The 18,891-nt window shown below is 43.2% G+C and overlaps 1 protein-coding gene across 35 annotated transcripts in view; it reads right to left on the reverse strand.

Annotated features, from left to right (window-relative positions):
* MAGI1 (membrane associated guanylate kinase, WW and PDZ domain containing 1) overlaps window positions 1-18,891 on the reverse strand; it is a 356,594-nt gene that overhangs the window by 56,535 nt on the left and 281,168 nt on the right. For 18 of the 35 annotated variants that reach the window (XM_030043372.2, XM_030043370.2, XM_030043369.2 and 15 more), the window contains 6 exons: window positions 15,756-15,838; window positions 12,460-12,498; window positions 7,912-7,969; window positions 5,503-5,591; window positions 4,356-4,448; window positions 468-650 (listed from right to left, as the gene is read on the reverse strand). In XM_030043372.2, the coding sequence (XP_029899232.1) occupies window positions 468-650; window positions 4,356-4,448; window positions 5,503-5,591; window positions 7,912-7,969; window positions 12,460-12,498; window positions 15,756-15,838 (545 nt within the window). The remainder of the gene's footprint in view (window positions 1-467; window positions 651-4,355; window positions 4,449-5,502; window positions 5,592-7,911; window positions 7,970-12,459; window positions 12,499-15,755; window positions 15,839-18,891) is intronic. The other 17 variants (XM_030043387.2, XM_030043384.1, XM_030043393.2 and 14 more) reach the window with 4 other exon arrangements.

The raw sequence follows: 18,891 nt of genomic DNA on the forward strand, positions 1-18,891 counted from the left end.
TGGTACCTCCACACAGGGAAACGCAAACTAGCCCACTCCTCCACCCATTCCCTGGGAGTAGCTTGGAAGGAAGGGTGAGCGGCATGGCAGATACGCAAAACATAGTGATGCAGCCCTACAAAAATACAGCAGCCATTGCCACAGTGGGGAGCAGTAACCCACAGCCTGATGTGGGACCCCACAACTGCTGGCTCCTCTCCGCAGGTCAGCATGGGGAGAGCAGGAGCTGGCAGAGTCCCAGCTAGCTATTTTGGCACCTGAGAAATTCCAGGACGTAAAGTGCCTTGCTGTAAGATTTTGAACATGCCCCTTTATATATCTCACTTCCCCGCTTCCTAATGGGAAAGCTGAATGCCTTTCCCCAAAAAGGGGATGAGGGCTACAGTCCTGTATGAATTGCACATAAAATCAGCAGTAAAAATATAAATCAAAGTGGTGGTGGTGATTTTGATATAAAGCATCAGTACCTGTTTCCATTTTGCCATCCAGCGCCGCGGGGCCGTCGAGCACCAAACTTTTGATTTGGAGAAATTCATCCGGCTCATCCCCTCCAACGACGGTGAAGCCAAAACCCCTGCTGCTTTTCCTTAGCTTGGTGTGGATGAACTTCCCTTTCAACTCAGAAGGGTTTCGTGTAAAAAAAGGTTTTCCTGTGTAGGAAGTTTGGAAAATCTATAAACAGGCAGGCAAGAGTGTTTGATCTGTTTTTCTTCTGCCCCTCCCCGTTCTAACAAGTACATGGACAAACACCGTGGTGTGCTGGGACAGGACTGCACTTCACTCCAGCATCCTCTCACCTCATCGCACTCCACCCGTCTCCACGGATCCAATCATGCAGTAAAAGGAGTGAGGAAAAACCCCTAGTACCTGGCACTTTGTTAGCTGTGGTTGTGCACACCAAAGACCCAAGGCTACAAAGGGGAAAACATGCTGCTTTAAAGAATGGAATATATCAAAGCTGGCAATGCTGGCTTAGATATGTGTCTTATCTCTGTCCTGAGGTGGTTATATCCATCCCAGGAAGGATGGGACAGGGGCAGCACAAATGCCTCCTACAGAAGGAGTCTGCAGCGAGAATTTCTGCAGAAAGGAATATCATTATGTTTTTCACCACTTGGCCTTCTCCCAACCCACCTAGCAAAAAGCAACTTCTGAGCTCTGGCAAGACACTGTGTAACCCTTTACCATGACCCGCCCCCCCCCCACATCGCCACCACCCTGTGGCCTCCTCCAGTGAAAAAGGGGAGGACACCGATGTTGCTCTTCAGACACCGTTTGAAGTCTTTTCTCCTGCCTTTCTGCTCCTTGCCTGTTGTGGATGAAACACTGCCATTGTGAAGTACGGATCAAAGAGCGGCCCGGGACCGGAGCGGCTGTGCTGGAGGGCTGTTAATGCTCTCTGGGAGCACGGTTAAGAGGAACGAGGTGCTCCAAAGACAAAAGCGCATCCTTGCAGAGCATGTTGCACAGGCTCGGAAAAGGGATCACGGTTGCTGTACTTCACAGTGCCAACACTAAACACCTTTGCACTTTTAATTGTTTTTAAAGCTTAGAGGGGAAAAGCCTGTGCCACTAAGCCCTCTGGTGACAGCTTCGGGATCAGCAGTGTGTATTGCAGCCAGGAGAGCTGGCATACTTTCAAAAACCTCGGCAGCATTGCCGTGGGCCTCGGTTCAGAAAGGAGACCTTGAGGGAGAGTGAGGGGATTTGAGACTCGTAAGCCTTTGACTGGGGAAAAAAAAAAAAGTTCATTTGAAGATTATTCATGAGGGGGCAGTGTGAGGACTTGCAGTCTTCTGCCTTTGAAGGGTAGCGCAGGAACACCGTAATCCTGCACATCGTGGGCAGATGCTCTGCTCAGACCCTAAGCTGTAAAAAAGCCCTGACTGTCAAAGTGCAACCCGACATCTCAGGTAACAAATACAGCTGAGAGGCAGCATGCAGAGGGGCTTGGTCCTGTGCTGATTTCTGGTTCAAAAGACAAGCAGAACAAGCACAGCTTGCTGGCATCTGCCTACAAATACGGGGTGAAGTTGCCCTGCGGTAACAGGATAGCAGCACCACAGGCTATGTCCCACCCACAGCATTTGGGAGGGGATCGCATTTTAAATGACTGTATCTACAAAACCCCAGCTGGGAGAGCAGTGCCAGGGTCCTTATGCCCATGTCGCTGCCAGCAGTGCCATCAGTGGGAGAGACGGAAACCCCTGGGCATAGGGCAGGGGGACAGGGAAGCTGGAAATAGTTGCTGCAAAGGGGGAGCGAGAGAAGAGGGAGTAGCACTGAGAAAGGAAGAGGAAGGAATGAAAGAGAGAAGGAGTCATCAGCGGGTACCAGGACATGTCACTCAGAGTGGTGCCGAGACAGGCTAATGCTCTCCTGTAACGTTGCTGCACAATTTCGGTGGCTGGCAGTCAAGAGTGGGCGGAGAGCCGAGTAAGGCTTCTAACGTCATCCCCTGCATGACGGATCCTTTGCATTGCCGTGCACGGATGCTTGGGCAGCCTTTGCTTCAGCCTGACAGTGTAAAAGGCAGAGGTGGCATTCACAGGTATCTCCCCGAGGAAGACCAGCATTTTGGGGGCACTCTGATGACATGCTTAACCCCAGATGCCTTGTGGTCTGGGTACCATCCCCAGACCTCCCGTGTTTTTCCTTGCTGTGAGTCCGGATTACTCCAATACCCCTCGGGAATGTGCTGGGGGCTTTGGATACTGCTAAATTTACAACGTCTGTTTTGGAAGGGCTGACCTGCTGCCACTTGCCGCAGAGAGCGCTCCCTGGCTCTTCGTGGCAGGAAAGGCTGCTGGGACAGCAGCACCCCGGCCAGGCTCACCACGGCTGACCTGCAGAGCACAAGAGTATTTCCCAGCTCCCAGGGCCAGCCTCCCCCCAGCTGCTCCCAGCTCTGTCACGATGACACACTCCAGCCAGATTCCCCCTCTCTCACCTTCCCCAGCCTCTGGTTCCTGCAGACCAGGGCAAAGCCATGCAATTTAGATGTACCCAAAGATGAAGCCTACTTACAAGCACTTATAACCAGAGAGCACTTAGACTGCAACAGGTACAAGTGGAACTCTCTGTCCCTGCTGGCAACCTGATCTGGCAATGTTTCAGCTCACGCTGCAAATTCAGGAACAATTCATGTCTGTCTGGTCAGTTATTTAAGACAAGCAACTGGTTTGTGAGCAGTTGGCTATACGCAGACCATTGATGCTAATAAATAAGGCTGTAATAGCCCAAAGTACTTGTACATGCATACAACTTCATAGTAGGTCTGCAGTATTTGGACTTATTCCTATTCTCTCCTCGTGCAGAACTTTCCAGAGGACCTTCAACTTCGATTGTGCAGACACATGTTTTAATTTGCTCCTAACATGTGGCCATGGCACTTGTGCCTCTTCACTCTCTGTTACTACAGAAAGTCAGATTCAGCACGGGAGGCCTGGTAGCTCTGCAAAGGTCTCCCAGTGGCAGAGGATCTCCCTCTTCTGGTGTTCCCCTCAGGTCCTATGCCCCCCAAATTTTCATTTGGATTCAAAGCACGCAAAAAGGAAAATCCATAAAGTTGCAAGCCAGACTCATCCATGGCAATACCAGAACCTGGCTGCTCAGATGTCACAAATGCAACCAAGACACTCCAAGCACTCCAAAACCAAGGTCCTGCCCAGCAGTGCAGACAACCTATGCACATCACAGGTCCCAAACATGCTGATCGGTTTTCTTAAACTCTTAAACTACTTTAACTTGAAAGCCTACCTGCCCACAAATGCAGACATGAGGTCACGTTGGCTTTGGCTCTCAAACTAAAACATGCCCACGTTAATGCGTATCTGTGTCTTAATCACAGTGCAACATGGTGAAATTTTGCGCTGCTTTTTGGGAGGGAATGTTGACCTATGAGAACAGAAGGAAATCTCTGCACTAGATCTTATTATAAGAGCCACATTTTAAACTCAGTAGAGTTTAGAAGGTGTAAAAGCCTAATCCTTGCATATCCATACAGCTCTGTAGAAAAGGGTCTCCTCCTACTTGCACTTGCAAATTGCTGCTAAATCCCACCGATGTTGTAAGTCATGTTTTCACCATGCCTTTTTAAAGATTTGGAACGCTACACAGAGAATAGCCACAATCCTTTTTTGATGCAGGTGATCTCATTTGCCTCTTGCATTTGGCAACAAATGTGGTCTCAAAACAACTAGTCTTAAAATCTACGGGAATTCAGATAAGCAGGCACGTGCTCTGGCGTGTGACACTAGTCACAGAGATACTCCCTTTGCTCATGGCTGAGGGAATTTCATTCTCAAGAAAAAAACCTTGTTGCACTTTTACAACTGGTTTAACAAGGTTGTTACCTTGTACTGGCGCTTCCCGAACTGCCTCTTGGTTGTTTGAAACATGGTTTGGAGCAGCGGGTGGTGGGAGAGATGGACACTCCTCTGTCCATTCTAGAGAGGGCAGAGAGGGAAATGTTACTCGTTTCACAACAGCACTATGAGCTCCTGCACGTACACACACTGGGAGTGTGGGGTTCAAGCAGAGGAGACGTGAGAAGCATGGCAAGAGAGGAAACAGAGTCACGGAGAGAAGGAATAAAATGAGTGGGATGTCCAAAAATCAGTTCTGGAGGACTCTCTATGTCCAGGTCAACTAATCTGTCTGCTGGGACACCCTATCTCCCACTCGAACTTGGGACTTGATTTGCACCTAAGTGGTCTTGACATTTATATGAAATCTATTCCCCACGGCACTCATGGCATCTAAGTAGAAGAACTAATGTTGCGGGAAATGGGGCTGCAGGAGGAACGTTGAAGCCTAAATTATTTTCCCCTTGGACAATAACTGTTGTGAAATAACTTGGTGTGAAAGCTACGACGGTACCAAAACAAACCCAAATGCCACAGGCCCCTCGCTACAGTTGGGCTGCATTTAAAGGGAAGAGAAAAAAAAAAAAAAAAAAAAAAAGAAAAAGGGGGGGGAGTAAAAAAAAAAGTGTTTTAAAATAATGAAGTTACTTCAAATGTTAGAGCTTGACAACCCGAAGCTCTTGGGTTAAGAAGTCTCTCATTCAGAGGGATTTCTTTAGTGCGCATGTAAATGCCCACTCCTCATCCCCTTTGGTAGCCTATGAGTCCCAATACAGACTGGAACACCACCAGCTACAGTGAGTAACTTGATGGAGCAGATTACATAGGAAAACATGCGTTCTGATTGTCTCTGGGAAGGTGAGAAACTTTTCAGAAATAAAGGACATTAAAAGAAAATTCTCTCCCCTTTAGCAGGGTGAAAGCTACTATGTTTAAGTGGTTATACGGTTTAGATTTTCTCTTTTGCTGCATCTTATGTGAAGGGCATAAGCAACCTTTCCTATGCACATCATTTGGCCTTTAAATGCTAAGGCCACAGAAGGAAGGACAAACATATTGGCATGGTGCTGCCAAGGCAAGGGAGGGCACGTTCCCTCATGAAAAGCCCAATCATCACGCCTTTGGTGGTGCCAACCTTCTGGTGGCTGTTGCTGCTGCTCAAGCTGTTTCTTCCTCTTTGCTTCAAGAACTGGGTTTTCATACTGGGTCTTCCGGTTGATGTGGCTGGAGATGAAAGAGAGCAATAAGTTACGAAACCCTTTATGTGAAAAGCAGGAATGAAGACCAGGCATGAAACTCCTCTGGGGAAAGGAGTAAAATACCAAACAAACCCAACAGCAGTGTACGTGGAGCAAGGCTCACCTAGTTGTGCCAAAAAGCATATTTAGGAAAACAAGCGGATTCCAGTATTGATATGATGTCTTGAGTAGGAATGGCTAATTCCTTCAAATACATTAAAGTAGTGATCTATCTGTGAAAAATGAGATTAAAACAGAAAAGGCGCTCTGTCTCATTGCATTTCAAAAGACAGGCCTATATCATCCCTGCTTTAATCAGATTTCCAGAGGTGCAGTCACTCCCTGGCTCACTGAAATTAAAAAAGGAAAAAAAACCACAAACCCAAAACCCAACAACTGGTAACATCTGTCAAGCTATCTGAACAATGCACACCATTAACAGGGTGTCTTACAAATATTTGCAGGGATGCAGGCTATGAGTTGAAAAGCTGGGCTCTAAATGGATCAAAATATATTCAGAATCAGCCACCAGCAAACACTCCCAGTGGAAACTGGCATTTGGTGAAACTTGAGCTGTCCTCCTTGGAGGGCCATTAGGCAGCTTTTGACCCGTATGAGATGTTTCGAGCCAATCCCTCTTACCAATCTCAGGAAAAGGAAAAAAAAGCAGCCCAGCCCCAAACATGGCAGACAAGCAATGCGCTCCACGGAGGATTAACCATTTTATGAAACCAAACAACGAACACCAGCCACAGATGCCAGGGCGGTGGGGGCAGGTCTGGGCACTTGCTGCAGATCAGATGAGCTGCTCATCAACTGGTCAAGAGGGATTTTTCAGTAGTGATTTTGCTACAGCAGAGGAGCAGGTAGACCTTAGAAAATTGTATTAGCTTAAAGCCCATCTTTGTATCCAAACCAAAGTTTACCATTAAGAACTTACTATTTTATTGTTTCTTGTCGCATGTGTCTTTAAAAAAAAAAAAACCCAAAAAACCAAAAAAACAAACCCAAATGAACAACCAACCACTTTTTCAAGCAATCACGATACCATAACTGTAGATAGTTATGTTAAGAATTTTTTCTGCTAAAGATCAATATTAAATCACTGGAAAAATATTTAACTAATTTCCCATTTCAAGATATCTTCAGAAAGTTAAGAACAAATAACTACTTTAAAAATGATATAAACTTTTTCATGATACAGTTGTTTCTCAATAAAAACTATTATGCAATAATAGAGTGCCTGAACTGGAAGGGACAGAGACAAATGCTCAAATTATAACCATCTTGCTAGCTTATAGATAGCAAATAAAATAAACTTATGTCTCATTGCTGTTACTTTTCTATTTAATTTCATCACTCAGGAGTGCCACAAAACTAACAGGCACATATATATAAAGTGACAGGAAAAAATGCTGTAAAGAACTCTTGGCATGGCATTTAATAGCCAAAAAATATTCTTGATGCCTTTGGTAAATAAATGTCAAGCCTTAATTACACAGTTTGCTAACCTTGTTTCCCTAGGCACAGACGGTAGGGTCAGAAATAAGCCAAAGCAGACAGAAACTGTATTCCATGTCTATTCTGAGGGCTATCATAAGCCATCCTACTAGACAGGAGTATACACATAATTAAAAATTCATTTTATGGGGTCAGTGATGAAACAAAACTCAGATCTCTGGTTTCCCTAGGGAGTGATCTGACATCTAGATAAAGAAGAAGCTGTTCTAATTCCGGAGAGAGTCCCATTAAACCTGTAATTCTATTCACAACAACACAGCCTGATGCAAGAACCTCTGCCGCGGCTGTTTGGTCACACAGGCTCATCCATTCCTCCTTTTGAGCGTCTTCTGACTTGTAACAGAATTGGTGGTCTGCTTTGCACACTCGCATGTTGATCATAGCACTACACGAAGGGGATCAAGCTCAGTTAATTGCACGCTTGTTAATGTTCTCTGGATGGAAGGATTTTGTGAGGTGCTGGGACTCCTGCACGCCCCAACCCCAGGGTGCTCCTGTCTGTCTTGAGCTCACCCCCGAAGCTCAACCCCCTCCCAGGCTGCTCCTGTATCCCCTGAGCCCACCCCAGGGTGCTGCAGCCAGAGCCCACCAGAGGATGGAGAATGGCAAGGCAGGGCTGCCCTTTCCCAGCTCCTATAGCATCCCCCAGCCATTAAGGGGCCAGGGTCTCCTCCTCCTCCTCCTCCTCCTCGGTATGAGATGCTACCAACAAAGCATACAGACCGCTGCGGAGGAAAGCCTTCCTCCACGCGACAGCCACACCAGAACCGGAGAGCAGCACTTACTCTACATAGTAGACACCATATACGGGATCCTCAATTTTCTCCCAACCAGCAGGCAACTCTGGAAATAGAAAAAACATTACTGAAGCCTCCAATGCAGATTTTTCTGACAGGTAGCTGCTCCTGCTCTGCGTGCAAAACTCATCAGTAGCTCAGACTTCGCTTCAAACTCTTTTCAGAATGATCACAGCCTCCTTTTAAAGGCTGGCGTAGCACAGCCTGTCCTACCAGTGCTAGGTTAGCAAATCAGTGGGAAGATGCCCATGCCAGCCAATTTTAGATTTGTTTTTTTCCATTAAATGAACAAGCGATCAATAAATTTCCTTTCTGAGAGTGCCTCAAGTACCCCCTTGGTTTCACCATCATGGGCAGAGGTGCCCTGGATGGAGCACTGCAGTGGAAGTCGATGCAGGCAACAGGCCAGAGGCATTTTAATGCCAACCGCTGAAGACAGGCAAGATTATGGCAAGCAATTGTAGCACACTAACAGAGAGACCACTTCTGTCTCCTGTACCAGGGCTGAGCCATTTATGCTCACCACTGCTGAAAAAAAAGGGGGTTTTGACTCCTTTCTTAGGGATTTACACTGCATCACTCAGCAGTGAGCCCAACACAAAAGCGCATCCTGAAACAGGACAAAGTGAATTTAACGTAAACGCCCGGCACATGGAATCCACCCAAGGGGGGCTGGCACACACAGATGTATTTCGCTGTATAGCACTTAATGTAAAAACACATATTGCCGTAATCACATGTAACAGAGATTTCCTTTTTTAATTAGCATAATTAACAAAAAACAGTTCTGAAGATGAAATTAACATTTGGAAACGTACCCGCTTTTGTTCCTGTTCATTTTCTAGACTGCACATAGTACTTTAACTATAATTAGTGAATGTAATAAAATCACTTCAGCATCCAACTGAGGGTTATTAAAGCTGTATGTATTACTTAAGGGCCTGATCCTTGTCCCACTCATTTAAACACAATGTTCCGGTTGGCTGTGGGTACTGAAGTAATCATCCTATTAAAAATACAGAGTGGTGCGTTTGTGTAATACTGTGAATCAGCTCGAAAAAAGGCTCTACCATGCTATGGACTGTGCAAATGTGGTCCCACAGACTCTGCACATTCATTTAAATTTAAAAATAATAATAATAATAAAAAAAATCCATTGTCAGATAACACAAGCTTAAATACCCCATGCAAAACAATTCCTGAAAATTTATCACTAAATTGACAAGACTGATACTAAATAATCTGTTTATTATCAAATGCAAAGATTTATTTTCATTAATGGCATCAATTGCTGAGCCAATACAATCAACAATGGCCCATTAATTAGAACAAATGTAACTATCTAGTTCTGCATTTATAGACTTCAACTATGTCGCCATAAGGATAGAAATATCTCCAGACTGGAGATGAACAGAATCTATACAAACACACATGGACTAATTACTCAAAGTTTATGTTTGTGTTCAGAATTGGCTGGAGATCAGATGAAATCGATTTTCATGGTTTTTGCTCCACATGTCCCTTATTTGCAGATATAAGGTAGGTTTTCCATTCTTATTATTTTATCCTTATTGGGTTTAACATCTTTGGATTCCTTGAGACATAAGCAATTAAATGCAAGCCAGTGCTAACTTTTGGGCATGAAAATACTCCACAATTTTATCAGCAGATCGATCTGAAATGAATGCTTCAGAAACAGATATTCCTTTACAGCGTGCAAGTGTATGTGAGAAAAAGTTAGAAAGCTAAAGGCCAATCTTGAAAGTCTTTTCGCAAAGGGAACTCTCAGGTTTGCAAAGGAGTCCCATATAGTGAAAATGCTGTGGGACTGGCTTTAAAAGTTTCAGTCCAATTAAATTAAGACCTAGGATGCAACCAGGGAAATCACAAGTTGTGGCAGCCATTAACTCATTGCACTATGGTGAGAGCAGAATGGTAAGGAGACCAAGCTGGGGGTGGAAGAAAAATTAAAAGTGAATGAGGGAGAGGAGAAGTAATGCACAAATGCCTTAAAATTACTTTTCCACAAGCTTTCCTGCCAAATATCTTTTGTCTATTTTGGACTATTAAGTGTTTTCTATTTTTAAAGTTTAAACAAAAACTTTTTTTGCTTTTCTTCTGTTCACAAAAGGTTTTGCTATTAATTTTTTTTTTCTTTTCTTTTAAAGAATTTTCACAGAGGGTCAGAAAACCAGCACTTTCCTAACCCCCAAAATGGTATTGTGCCAAAATCTTTCCAGTTTTCTATCTCTGCAGCTTTCCATTTAAGGAACACTTCTCTATGTTTTTGGAAATAACAATACACAAAACTGCAGCTCTCAATGCATTTCTTGTTGATTACGTAGATGCGCTTTCTGACTTCTAAAAGCCTCTGGAAGTTCTCTAAAGCAAAAGACAATATTCTCCACAGTCATGCTGCACAGTCTAGCTTCTTAGAGGCTTTAAATTATTCATCTCCCCTCTCTACCTCTCCTGCCAAACTGAAGATGACCCAGAGCATTAGATTTTATCACAAGTATGAGATTTCCCAAAACATTTTGCATCATTAGGAGCCTTAGTGAGCCATATGGTTTTTATTTTGGCACATCCATGCAGCACTCTGCAGTCTCAGAGCATTTGTCAGCAGGTAAATTCAATGGACAAATACCCAATTTTACACTTTTAAGCCTGAGGTAAATACATGGATTCCTACTGAGATGCTCTTGTTTAGTATCCTACCCTACAGAGGGGATGGATGGATTCTTAAATGAAAAAACTTCCCCCAACTGCCAGGCATTTCAGTCGCACCCATGCATCACTATAAAGGAGCTGGAGAAGACTTCAGTATACTCAGCTCTTACTACTCCCTGTGAGGCCCAGAGGATCTGCACAAGCGTATGTCAAATTCTACTCTAAAGGTTAAATTATTGTGTCCTTTTGTACAACCTTCTGTTAAAAAGAGGTGACCTATTACTCCATATTCAAGCCACCTCTTTGGAAAACAAGTTGTGCAAATGCTTCAAGTTTTAATTTTCTTATATTTAGAACAGAAACTGTTGATAAGCTGAGGAGCTAAATATCTGGCACCAACCAGTTTATACTAACCACGAGTACGGTTAATGAATAGGCCATATGTTTTCATGCCCCCTCCCTGACGTTGCTGCAACCAGCTGAGCCATTTGAAAATGTCTTCTTTACACTGCAACATTTGCAAATCTCAAAAGTATATCAATGGGCTGTGAGCTCAATAAAGCTTATCTGCATTAAAACAAAGGGAACGTCTCATGATGTTCCAGCAAAACACTTGTGTATGTAAGTGCCTGCAGAACTGGGGTCAGGCTTATCAATTTATGAGTTTCCCTGCATCTAGTTTTTCAGCTCTTCTCTTGCACTAGATCCTCGTATGAGACTGAAAGAACCTCTCTCTTATTTTAAGTCACCCTTTGTGAAGGCCTTCATGAGAAATCTTTGCAGGTTGTTGGTGTGCATCCACCTGCTTCTGATGTTACTTGGTCGGCTGCTGAGTATTTGTATGAGCTGCGCATACCGCTAATGTACCACTAAAGCAATTGCATTCTTCTTTACATTGTCAGTTCTTTCAAATTCTTGCACTAAAAGAAGTGAGGCCTCCAACATTATTCCAGGCATATTATCCAGAAGAGCAGTTCCTGGCGTAGTGTTAAAAGTCCACTCAATAGCTGCTGGCTGCTGATGCCGTATCAATCACCCAGAAGTAGGAAGCAGAATACACTTGCTTGCAAGTCATTACAGAAACCAGAGGTTAATTCTCTGGTAATACAACCCTCCAGTATGCAGAACTATAAACTGTAAATACAGTCTTTTTTAAAAGCAATAATAGACCTAGTGGAAATAAAATCCTATGCAACCTCTTATGCCTTTCAGCTTTCCAAGTGCACTAGAGCATAGCTGAACAGAAATAACAACTACCTCCACCATCAGTATAAACAGAATAAGTACTGCTGAGATTAGATATCAAGACAGCATTCTTCACAAAAAGATGCAGCAAATAAAAGTGTACCACATCATTGAAAATCATCTGTTTATAAAATCACCTACTGAGGCAAAATTTTCAGCTGTTTCATTCACAAGCTCAGTAGAAGCATCCTATGTAATACTTAAACTTCCTAAATCACACTTTGCCTCTCTTGTTTGGGAAATGTCTGTGGCCCCAGTGAAAAAGCATCATTAGCTACTTGATTGCAACTTTGGCATCTATAAGCTTTTTCGTGGAGCCAGCGATGCCAGTGGAAAAACTCCTGACTTCTGTGGGGTCCAGGAGGAAACAACCTCAAACAAACTTTGCAAGATTAAGGCCCTCCAGCTTCCTTCAAACTCTGAATCAGTAAGAAAAACACTAGATCTGAAGCAAGGGGAATATTAATGCTTTGTGTGCTAGGGAAGTTTTGCTGATAAATTAGGCTTGTTGAAATAAAAAAACTGAAAGATGCAAAATGATACAAAGGAGAAAGTAAGTAATTAAAGGCTTAAAACAGTGTGGTTGAAGTCAAACATCAAAACGAGAGATGGATGATTTACCTAGTTCACTGTCCAGTTCCTCCGTGTGTACCCCTTCTTCTCCAAGGGAAGAGCAGTAAATGAGACAGAAAAAATTAAAAGAAAATTTCAGATACCAGCACCAAGCAAGAAATTCCCTACAGCAAACAGCAGAACCGGCACTAATTTTCTACAGACCGAGCCCAAGCTTTCCATTTATCACACTTTAGTGATCAGAATATTGATGGATCTGATGTAGGTAATGAAAGAACTGGTTCTTGCATTCTCAAAATATCTGTATCAATTGACTACTTCCATGCCACGGTTTGATACGGCAAAGTAATACATTTGTGTTGTTCTCACTGTAGTGAAGCTTCTCCCTCAGATCTGTACAGTCCGACCTTCGCAATCCGTTCTGTAGAGACACGGATCTATCAGAAGGCCAGACCTGAATACTAATGAAGAAATCTGAGAGGAAAACCTTGCATCTAAATAAGAACTAATGTAGCAAGGTTTTCAAGAAAGTACATAAATTTATGTGCATACAAGGTCCAATTGACTTCACTGTAACTACTCAGATGATTTAAGAGAGACATGAAGCGAAGCGCCTTGTTTCACTGGAGGCACAGGTCCACACCGAGGTCCAGATGCACTGGTGAAGCATATACAGGAATGCACCAGTTTTAGCGAGGCACCTGGGACAAAGATCACATAATTTTTCAAAGACACAAAGCCATCAATATTCACTGTTGCTCCATTTATCATTATCTGCTCCATATTCATAAGTTAACAGTGACACAGATGATTAAAGTATTGCTTAGCCTATAAATAATAATAATGCAGTCTGAAAATGAAAGATGATGACAAAACCAGAACAAAGATGGTAAAAACAATCTCGGACCTAATACACTAAAGTATAAGCCACATAAATGAATGATAGAAGCAAACAGATGATGTAGTGTCACGGCATTGCTTTTGAAAATTTGGACACCTAAAAAACCACTTCCACAACCTGTTTGCAATATATTCTACCAAAACAGTTGTTTAGGACCGTTAGCATGAAATATGAATTGCAGTTTCCTTTGATAGCCTAAACAACTGGAAACGACCAAAAACTTGTTAGGGACACGTATCCTGATGAAGAAAAAACTCAAGGCAACTGCACCCAAATAAATCTGAAATGACATCTAACATTTATAAAAACCACAAACAGGATGGGATCAAGCCTGAAAACTCACGCGCGCACACACACAACAAACAAAACAGAGGAGGAGTCCCACTGACTTCAGTGGAAATACACCCTACAGTGACCCTTGCCAAAAATGTCCAGCTTCTACGATGCAGTAAAAATAACCTTCTCTCTTCTTTGCGCTCACATTGTTTTCTGAAATATAATTATTCTTATGTGCAAAGCAAGATCGGAGCAGCCAAGCAAAACAGTGCAGTGCACTGCTGTACCTACGAAGCAACTGGTTTAACTATTGAATGTTTAAAATATTCATTAATGAGAAACTTAGTGAATGAAGTGAAGGGGGGTGGGGGAAGATGAAATTAGCTGATTCCAGGGACCTGACAAACAAAAATGCCACTACTCTGCAAAATTATGCGTTTAATTACATACAAAAATACCAGCTGTATGTTTCTAATCCCAATAAAATAAATTATTCCCGTGTTTGTTTTACAATTGCTAAGAGGACAAGAGAAAGACTTTCCCTTCTGCGAGGAGACTTAAAACCGTTTAACAGAGGAGCTCAGCCACCCGTTGTTGACTCATCCTACCGGCTGCTCCTTGCCCTGGCTCAGAGCACAGCGTGCGGCACGCTGACCCGCAGCGGCACGCACCGCTTGTTGGCATCGCCGCGGCTATCGATGTAGTGGGAGTCTTGCTGGTAGAGAAAGCCAGGACAGAAGTTATGCTTCAGGGAAAACTACCCTCTGAAAGAGGAAAGCTTATGCTAAGACTTAGCAACCTCCTCTTTTAATTGCCAGCAACGCTTAGCTGCAAGGAGGAAGGAGCTTTGCCTGCGTATGCTGTTATTTAATTTTGTTCCAGTTCTGATTACCCACTGACATATCCATTTTTAGGCGCAGAGCAAGGCCTTCATTAATCCAGCTCCCTCCGCTCGCTCCTTAACAGATGATGCTAGTTGCTAAGGATCTGAAGCAGGCGTCAGCTCGGCGTGCTCGGTTTTTGCCTGGGCTTTGCACATCCGTGTGGTTTAGGGGTACGTTGCATTGCCACTAGGAAGCTGGTGACCTGCTTCATCACAACAGCAAAGGATGCACAGGCAAATTCTCACATCCTGCAAAATCTCACACGTGAAAGGAAGCAGAGGTTGAAAAACTGCCTGTGCAAAAATAGTAACAGCAGTTCTGGAGGCCAGATTTGAACCTACCAGTAAAAAGGGATTGAGTTGATTCTTTTCAGAAATAAAATTGTAATTCTTATTGAGCTGACTCACACCAGTGGGAGGTTAATCATGAAAACTGATTTTACAAGGAAAGCACAAACACTGACAAAGTAAATCCTTCCATTTTTAAGATATGTCTACCATAATAGCATTGTGTTAGCCAAATTTTGCATTAGAATACCATCACCTTTCCTGGTCAGTAGATTGAAATTTCCATACAGGTTTTCCCAAACATTTAAGTTATTTTCATATGATTCCTTTTTTCTTCCAGCATCTCCTAAAGGATGCAGGGAAAGAACCTCCTTTAACAGTCCTGCATTTGGCTGCTCTAAATTGGACAGTGGCTTGCATTTCTAACATCTCAAGGAATACAAAATTACATCAGTGTAAATTTTCAGTGGCAAAAATCTACACTTTCAAATGGAATTTGTTTTCAGCAATCATAACACTAAGCAGACTGTCAGAATTTAATAGCAGAAGTGAAGCAATTGAGTTTTTTCTGCTCAAACAAGGAAATAACAACATAACTCTTTCAATTCATGTAAAGCAGGTGGTTGAAGCGTAACACAATGGAGCATGCAGAGACTCAAGTCGCTTTCCTCCTACACAGCAATCCAAGGAGCAAACATGTTAGAAAGCTTTGAGTCTTGTTCAGCATCAGTGACTATTCAAATGTCTTTGCAAAAACACTGGCCTCTTACTTCTAGCACCTCTTTGATTTTTATTAAATGATTGGCCATCTCAATAGCTATTTGACATACACAGACAGTGATTTTACAACACAACAGATATTTTCTCTATGCACTTACTAATAAACCTTTTTAAAGTATTTCTGAACACAGATTATTGGAAAGGGGAAAAGGAAAGGAAGAAAGCCACCTAGAAATGAACAAACACATTATTATTTCACTATTTTCAGTCTCTTACCATCATCTTCACATTCTTCTAGAGGCTTCTGCTGTTTGTTCAGGCACCGTGGATCTAGCCAAGATGTTGTTTTTGTGTTATGGCTGGAAACCAAAAATGGAAATATGACCTTTGTTAATAAAGCAGAGCTGAAGTATCAGTGACATAAAAGTATATATCCTCTTTATTATTCAACAGACCTGAAGGCATAGTTTTGCTTCAGAAGAAACAGCATTACAATTTGATGTTTTGCAAACTAGTCTACCAAATCGCAAGAATCTTGCATTGAAAACACAAAGGTGAAAAGGGAAAATATACAAATCAGCATTCGTGACTGGAATGATACATGTGACAGCTGCAATGTTATACTATCAACTTCCAAACTTTTGTCTTTGGTAGTTTATTTCTGAATACCAGGAGCTGTCTCCGAGCCATTTGCCTCCTGACAAAAAGACAGAAGTTTCCCTTCCTCCCTAAACCACACAGTGATCTTTCTTCCTACAAAAGACCTTTGACGTTTGTCTAGATTTGACCCAAGCATTAGTCAAACCCAAAATTTCCAGTGAAAACTTTTTAATTACACAAATAAAAATGTTCTGTCAAAGCCTTTGATGGAAGTTGAACAGCTTTACTTTCAACTCTTCCTTTCTACAAGTCCCCTGACAGTATCGCGATGCCAGTCCCAGCGGTGGAGGCTGCATAGTAAACAGGCTTAAAATACATTTTTCTAGAAATTATTTTCTCCCATCATTTCATTTGCATATGCAGACAATCTTGTAATATAACAACTCTTCTACAACCTGATGTCTTCTTACACATAACCTGCAAAGATATCCCTCCAGTCCCCGAGGTATCATTTATCTAGCTTAGCCTTTAACGCTGCTTAACAGTTTTAAGTTTCAATACTGTAGTAATGCTATTTACTGCTCCTCCAAGGTCTCAGAGAGGTTTACAAACTTGACCTTAGCCTCACAACAGTCTCATGAAGCTGGAAATGCCGTAATGAGGGCTATGATCCCTGAGGAACTAACAACCGACTAGCAAACTTGTGTTGTACAGCGAGAAGAGGGGACTGCCCTGCTCCTAGGAAGCAAGTGTATCAATAAAAGGTCCTTGTTTTACACATCCTACTACCCAGCCCTCCCAAGGCAGGATGAGCAAATGTGTTTAATCCTTTTGTACGCTTCAGAGCAATTAATCGCCAACCAGAAAACTGAGTGGCAGAAATTCAGCAAGTCAGGCAAATTAACGGCAATAAAGCAGAGGGGTTCTGCCAACTTATAAATAAGAAAGTCTGTAGTCTAGCTGAGAAAGAGGGCGGTGGGAGGAGAGCAATAGAATATTTGCATATTTCTTGCAACTTTGTCTCGCTAACCAAAGGCTTGTAACTAGCTTGCAGAGGCACAGAAAATTTAGCTAAACACCATTCAGATCATACATTCAGAGGGACAGGATTGTGCTAGACCTGTAACATGCACAGATCTACAGGCAGGATAATGAGGGACTGGGATACTTTGGGTAATGAAAATCCCAATTAAAGCACCAGAGAAAAACATCTCAAGAGCCAAATTGCTTCAGCTACAAGCCATCAGGATCGGTTATGCGACACGCAGCTCTGGCCCCACTGGACCTGTGCTGGTTCTGTGCAAGCAGCTCAGATGTTCCCATACTGTTCCCTTCAGCACCCTGACTTGATAACCCAAAGCGCTATAGATGACGGTACAGACATCTGAGCCAGCTTGGGTCCACACAGCTCATTAGCTCGCTCTCTTAATTTGATACAAATCAAACTAAATTGTTTCTAGGCTGAGGGTGTCCTTAGAATTAATAGAACTGCAGTCATTCAGTGCTGTATCCACACTAACACGTTCTTGCACAAAATCACCCCCGATGCGTATGTATCCTCAAAATGGTCAATCTGCACTGCAGGGAAGGAAGCAGTTGGAGTGCTACCAGATTTTCATGTCAGACAGACAGTTGCGTATGCAGGCTACGTTTTTCCACCACATATATGATTCTCCTGCAAAAGGTCTAACAAATTATTTAAGGTGCTAGTCCTGCATGGCTAAGAGAGCACACACGCATAGGGAATATAGCAGCCATGGGGATGGGTTTGGGGGAAATTGGTGGCCACAGCAGAACCCCTGGCTGAAGCACGTGTAAGGAAGGACAGCAGGGGCCAACGTGGGGACAAAAAAAGGAGCAACTTGGGCAGCATTTAGCTCTCATCATCTGTCCTCCTCCAGGGGAGGAAAACGGCAGTCAGGCTGTGTTATATACATTAAAGCCAGAAAGCACGTCAAAGAATGAGGCACCCTGAGGACATAATGAGGGGCAGAATACTGTGTTTGGGGTAATGAACACATTTCGGTTTCATCTGATATGCGGCTGATGAGAATTTGCATTGTGCCTTCTAGACTTTGACTTACACTAGGGGGTTGGTGGAGCCTCTTCAGGTAATTAAAAGCGCCCTGGAAAATGGCCTTTTTTTACAGCAGCCCTCTCCCAGCTGGTGAAGAGCTGCTGCAGTGCTCAGTCCTCCCAGCTCCTGAGATCATCATCTCTGACGTGTTCCCCTGCCATTGCAGCCAAGGGAAAACCTGCTCTGATGAACCCTTCCTTGGTCCTGTCCAAAAGTCCCTTCTCCCGATGATGGAGCAGGACTGCTCCTCTTACTGCCCTAATCCAGAAAAATTCTCCAGAGTACCAGAAGGGGCATTAGCAGAGGACATTATTCTGTACTCACTGGCCACTGGCTTCTTCTACACAGTTGGAGGATCTCAGTTTCCAAGACCGCAGCAAACAGACCATCAAATCCAAAATCAATTCCTCACCCCCCTCCTCTACTTAGGCAGCTAAGGGCTTGAGTTTCAAAAGCTAATTGAATTTTAATGTCTAACTAAACTCTGTGCAAGAAATCTCTTCCACTAACAGGTCCCATTTTATAAGTTACTCCTATCTCAATAAATCTAGACAAGTATAATTAGAGACTATTATTTATGGCATGAAAAAATCAATATCGTCATAAAACTGCTGACAGCACTCAGCTTTTAAGCAAAGACTGCAGAGCAGGAGGTACTTCTTTTCCAAACTTACCGTGCCTACTGTGCACTGAGCTGTGCCTTCTGCAAACCACCGGAGCATGTTAACATGTTTG

The sequence above is a fragment of the Aquila chrysaetos genome, chromosome 20, assembly GCF_900496995.4.
Source record: "Aquila chrysaetos chrysaetos chromosome 20, bAquChr1.4, whole genome shotgun sequence".
NCBI lineage: Eukaryota > Metazoa > Chordata > Aves > Accipitriformes > Accipitridae > Aquila > Aquila chrysaetos.